This window comes from Microtus ochrogaster, linkage group LG4, assembly GCF_000317375.1.
Source record: "Microtus ochrogaster isolate Prairie Vole_2 linkage group LG4, MicOch1.0, whole genome shotgun sequence".
Classification (NCBI taxonomy): domain Eukaryota; kingdom Metazoa; phylum Chordata; class Mammalia; order Rodentia; family Cricetidae; genus Microtus; species Microtus ochrogaster.
The window spans coordinates 23,053,861-23,059,746 of NC_022030.1; the positions used below are offsets into that span (position 1 = coordinate 23,053,861).

At 53.2% G+C, this 5,886-nt stretch overlaps 1 protein-coding gene across 1 annotated transcript in view; it reads left to right on the forward strand.

Annotated features, from left to right (window-relative positions):
- Positions 1–5,886, forward strand: part of Sipa1l3 (signal induced proliferation associated 1 like 3) — a 206,510-nt gene that overhangs the window by 121,411 nt on the left and 79,213 nt on the right. Inside the window, exons 3-4 of the mRNA XM_005361278.3 lie at positions 181–2,006; positions 3,983–4,113. Coding sequence (XP_005361335.1) covers positions 488–2,006; positions 3,983–4,113 — 1,650 coding nt within the window. The 5' untranslated portion in view covers positions 181–487. The remainder of the gene's footprint in view (positions 1–180; positions 2,007–3,982; positions 4,114–5,886) is intronic.

The following is a 5,886-nucleotide window of genomic DNA, read 5'->3' on the forward strand; positions in this document are numbered from 1 at the left end:
GAGAGAGAGAGAGAGAGGAAGGAAGGAAGGGGAGGGGAGGGCAGGCAGGCTCACTCCATAATCATATTTTCAAATGAGTAAAGCTGGATCCTCCACCAAAAAAAGCCACATTTCCTGCCTTTGGAGGATAGAGTGTACTGGTCACGCCTCACTTTTCCCTTCTCTTCTCTTCTCTTGCAGCATGGCTGGGAAGATGCCCACCCCATCCACAGGCCATGGCCTGCAGCCACTGCTCTTTCTGCCCTTCTGAGCCCCTGCATCTTGAGCCCCCTGGATGACACCTGCCTCCTGACATTGCGCTTGCACTGCTGTCCACAGCGATGGTGAAGAACTGGACTCTACAGGCTCACAACCTTCAAGTGCACTTTCGGGGGCCAGCACCCTTTGTTCCAGGACTAGCAGGCCTAAACAATGGCTGAGGGCCAGTGGACCCCATAGCATTGTACCAAGACTTCCAGGGGCAGCAGCACTCTAGTGCCCAAGGACTATGACCACCTATCGACCTCTTCCTAATGATGGTGTGGACCTGGCAGCCAGCTGTGGGGCCAGGGGCACCGATATCCTCCCTGGGCCCCACCCTGGGGACTACATTCCCATGGGATTCTGGGCCCAGAATGGCAGTATGTCCCAGCCTCTTGGTGAGAGCCCAACCATTGCCACCACCCGCCCTAGCCCCACCACCCCTGCGATGCCCAAGATGGGTGTGCGTGCCAGAGTGGCTGATTGGCCACCCAAGCGAGAAGCCTTGAGAGAGCAGAGCAATCCCAGCCCCTCACAGGACACAGATAGTGTGAAGTCCACCAAAGTGGCCCATTCCATGAGAAATGTACAGAATGGACAGCTCCCCTCCAGCACTCCAGCTTCCTCAGGGTCCAGAGCTTTCCATCGACTCTCTAGGAGAAGGTCTAAAGATGTAGAATTCCAGGATGGGTGGCCCCGGTCCCCTGGCCGGGCCTTCCTTCCTCTGCGACATCGAAGCAGCAGCGAGATCACCCTCAGTGAGTGTGACGTGGAGGAACCTGGAGAGCCACGGGGGAGCCGGCACCCAGGGGTGCTGCCACTCTTCCGAGAGTATGGCAGCACATCCTCCATCGATGTGCAGGGTGTGCCAGAGCAGAGTTTCTTTGACATCCTCAATGAGTTCCGCAGCGAGCAGCCAGAGGCTCGTGGCTCCCAGAGCCTCAATGAGCTCCTGCGGGTGGATCCCGGCACCCTTCTCTCTGCGGGCAGCTGTGGAGCCAAGGGAGACGCCCGTAATGGCCAGCCTGCCAAAGATAGTCTCCAGACTCTGCAGCCCCTCAAGGAGAAGGAGAAGGCCCGGAAGAAACCTGCGTGGGGTCTGGGCAGTGGGGACACTGTAGATTCGTCCATCTTCAGGAAACTGAGGAGCAGTAAGCCTGAAGGGGAAATGATGCGGCCTCTGGGAGAGACTGAGGAGGGCCGAAGCCCCCCGGAAGCCAGTAGACCTTGGGTCTGCCAGAAGAGCTTTGCCCATTTTGATGTGCAGAGCCTGCTGTTTGACCTCAATGAGGCAGCTGCCAACAGGGTGTCAGTGGCCCAGAGGCGCAACACCACCACAGGGGCCTCAGCGGCCTCAGCCGCCTCGGCCATGGTGACTCTCCCAGCATCCCGGGCCCACAGCCTGGGGACTCTGGACCCAGCCTTCACCAGCACGGAGGATCTGAACTGCAAAGAGAACCTGGAGCAGGACCTGGGGGATGACAATAGCAATGACCTTCTTCTCAGCTGCCCACACTTCCGCAACGAGATCGGTGGGGAGCAAGAGCGCAACGTCAGCTTCTCCCGGGCCTCCATGGGCTCCCCAGGGGGCAACAGCGAGACCCACTTAACAGAGCCCACCCTGAGCATCCACCGCACAAACGCCAGCATCTCGGTGCTGGAGGTGCCCAAGGAGCAGCAGAGGACACAGAGCCGGCCCAGGCAGTACAGCATTGAACATGTGGACCTGGGTGCTCGTTACTACCAGGACTACTTTGTGGGCAAAGGTGATGCGAGCGAGTGGCTGGGGCCCCAGCTTGTCTTTGAAGCACACCCACTCCTTAGTCATCTGACCCCGTCTCATTACTAAGGGAAACAGAGGCACACTCGGCGCCTTGGAGGACATAGTCTAGCACTCAGCCCTAGTCTCAGGCCCCAGTGCCACCAAAAATAAATAAATGGTTCTTGTCAGATGTAACAGTCAGCTAGGTTCTTCACGGGACTCAGGGTCTCTGGAGCTAATCTCAGAGTTAGACTGTGGGTTGGAGTGTCCTATCAGTCCTAACAAACGGATAGCTTGTTGACTGTGTGACACGGTTCACTCTGCAGATTGGCCTCATGGGAGAAAAGGGGTTGATTGTAGTGGATCCCATACTCCAACCAAAATGGCACTAAGACAAACAGTGAAGGGATAGTGAAAGTTCCAGGTCCTGGATAACAGAACGCTGATGAGGCACCATGAGGGTCCCTTTCAGTAGCACAGGATTCCAAGATGAAAAGGGCCATTCCTTGTTGGTTTTTAAAACTCACCTAGAAGCACGGTATGATAGTGCACTTCTGTAATTCCAGCACTCGGGAGGCTGAGGCAGCTGGATCTTCAGTTTGAGGGAAGCCTGGGCTACATGGTGAAACCCTGCCTCAAAAGGGAAAGAAAGTAAAGGTGGGGCATGGTGATGCAGAGGTATATCCCAGCACTGAGGCTGAGACAGGAGGATTCCCAGTGTGAGGTCTACATACACACATAATAATATAGCAAGACCTGTCTACTCCCCACATTTTTTTCAAGTAGCCTTTCTAAAATTACTTCTTTGTAGCCGTGGAGGCCTGTGATGAATGTTTATTGAGCACTGACCATGTACTGGGATTTCTGAGATGCTAGGCATTATGCGTAGGTGAAAAAAACCAACAACAAATTCGGTAGCCTCTTCAGGAGTAAACTCCCACCTTAGAGTACAGTGTGCTATTCTGATTAGTTCCCACCCAGTATTTTGGGTTAGCCTTGGTGCACCTTCACCCAGGTGCATCTGAAAACAGGGACTGTCGGTTAAATATACAGAATGCCAGGGTGAGGACAAGAAGCAGTTATCTGCTGTGTTGTTGAATTTTTCCTGATAACATCATAGAAGCTTGGAACAGAAGTCACACAGGATGCTGTGCGTTCTACCACCACCACCACCACCCCCCAAAAAAAACCTACTAGAGTTGGATATCAGAAAGAATTGTTTCCTGGTAGGATTCTCGGTGGCTTGTCCAGGAAAAAGTGGGGAGCAGAGACCTGGCTCCCTGACTCATTTATGTCTGTCACCCTCAGTATTTCCATTACTCAGGTCTGTAGCAGCATGGTCATCTGCGGGCATGACTTAGGGATCTATGTCAGGGCCCCGAACAAATGGGAGGCCCTGGGCTGCTAATGGCCAGCATTTAAGCTGTGTGCTTACTGTGCGCCAGCCTGGTGCTGTGCTAACTCAATTAATCCTCACATTGCTGAGTTAAGCCCATTTGACTGCTAAGAATCCCATCATGTGACCTGACTGGAGCCTTATATCTAATCTCAACCCTGAATTTGTGCTGGCAGGAGACTCCCTAGGCTCAGGGCTTAACTACTTCACAACAACTAATGGGAGCTAAACCAGGCAAGCCGTTAACAGAGCCAGGATTAATCTCAGTGGCCCTGGCTTGGTGACCCACTGTGTACTATATGAAGCCTTTCACGCTGTCTCACTCCCACACACCAGCTCTAAACCATGAGCCTCTGGGTTCCTGTTTGTCAGATGAGCGTGCTGACATTCAGAAAAGGCTGTGGCTTTTCTGGCACCGAAACCAGGCTGTGATCAAACTCTTAGGGGTTCTCCATCGGCCTTGGATTCTTGGGCTTTGTGTGAGACTGCACCCAGCCCCTTATCCTCCCACTGCACCAGACTGCCGTGGCCTGTGCCCTCTCCTTCCGGACATCTGACCATCCTTCCCTGGTCTCCCTTTGCAGAGCATGCCAATTACTTCGGCGTGGATGAAAAGCTGGGGCCCGTGGCGGTGAGCATCAAGCGGGAGAAGCTGGAGGATCACAAGGACCACGGACCTCAGTACCAGTACAGGATCATCTTCCGGACTCGAGAGGTAGGGCCCAGCACAGTGTGCCTGCTGGATAAATAAGAACCGTAATCCCCTCCCATTTCCATGTCTTGATTCTACCAGGTTCCAGACCAAGGACATCCTTGCTATGTCTCCTAAGAGGCCCAGTAATGTGATCTTGTGAGTCTGTCCATTTTACAGAGGAGAAACTAAGACTCAGAAATCACACAGGTTGCAGCACTAAGAAGCCAGGCCAGGAGCTGAATCTGGCAGGTGACATCGAAGTTCAGTATCACAAAATCTTTTCCCAAGAGATTGACTCCAATGAGCATAAGGAAAAAAGGTGTGGTTGAGGGGTCAAACCTCAGTCTAGTAGGGCCTGGGGCATCTCAACAAGCCCTGCCATCTTGCTAAGCAGCTTTCACCATTACCAACCAACCTCCATTCTGAGCAGAGAATTCCACTGTCCTACCCAGCCACCCCTGTATTACAGGCCAGCTCCAGCAACAGGGGAAGGCACAGTGATGTACCCCACACCAATACAGAAATATATTTCTGGCTGGCTTCAAGTCACAGATATTTCACTGATCTCTAACTGTAGGTCAGGGATAGGACCTGCTATAGGCAGACTGACCTGGTCTTCTGCAAAACTGCAGAACTTTTTTTATTTTAATTTATGTGCATTGTGTGAGCCACCATGTAGGTGCTAAGAATTGAATATGGGTCCTTTGGAAAAATAGCCACTTTTCTTAACCGCTGAGCTATCTCTCCAGCCCCAAGACTGCAGAACTTGACTTGGCCTCCATTTTGTAATGAATGCCATTCTCTTGTCCAGCAAGCTGTCTTCAGTCCTGGGCAAAGGCACTACTGTTCAAGTCTTCTAGGTAGTACTAGCTTTCCATACAGAAGGATGATTCATGCCCGCAGGATCCCTGATTGGCTCTGTGTGGATCCCACACCTACACCTTGGGCCAGTCACTGACCGGTCAGAGAGAGTGAGAGAGATAGGCAGCCAGATCTAGGACACGCTCCACCTTAGGGCTAGAGCCACCGCCCTGGTGCTGAGATTGACAGTTGCATGGGAGCCGCCCAAAAGGGAAGAGGAGAAGGAGGAGGTCCTCAGTGGGAATGGTGGGGTGGTTTTCTTTTGTTTTGAGCCTAAGCTGGCCTCCAGCTGGCCATGTGTCTCAAACTGGCCTTGAGCAGCTCCTGCCTCCACTCTCTGAATACTGACGTAGCGGGCATGCACTGCCACATCCGACAGAAAGGTGGTTTTAGCTTGTCTTGCTCCTTGCCTCTGAGTTTAGTCCCTACAGGACAAAACAGGTTAGCAGCAGTGATGCAGTGATGGCACCTTCTGGAAGAGCCATGGAAAGGCAGCATTTCCAGAGAGGCCGCCTCCAGCTGACACAGCCCACACGCTGGGGATCCCTGGCATAAAAACTCAGCAGGCTACCACTGCCAGGGACTATACTCTGAGTTTGGGGCCGGCCGAGTGTTTGAGCTCATCCTGGCAGGCAGATGAGGCGCTGAGGATGAGTGCCCCACCCACAGAGGCTTTCAACTGGATGACACATGGCTTCTGGCAGCTGAGGAGAGTGGGCCCCAAAATCACATGCCAGGCTGCAGACAGTCCTTGACCTGTGTCCTGGGCAGCCTTTCCTTCTGCTCACCTTTCTGGCCAGTTGAGTGCTAAGGCAGCTTGTGAGGGGACAGCTTCTCCAGCTTCAGAGTTCTTTAGGACATGTGGGCAATTGCTGGTGCAATGACAAGCCGTGTGTACTCAGCAAGATGCATATTCTGTGACAGGCCGTGTGT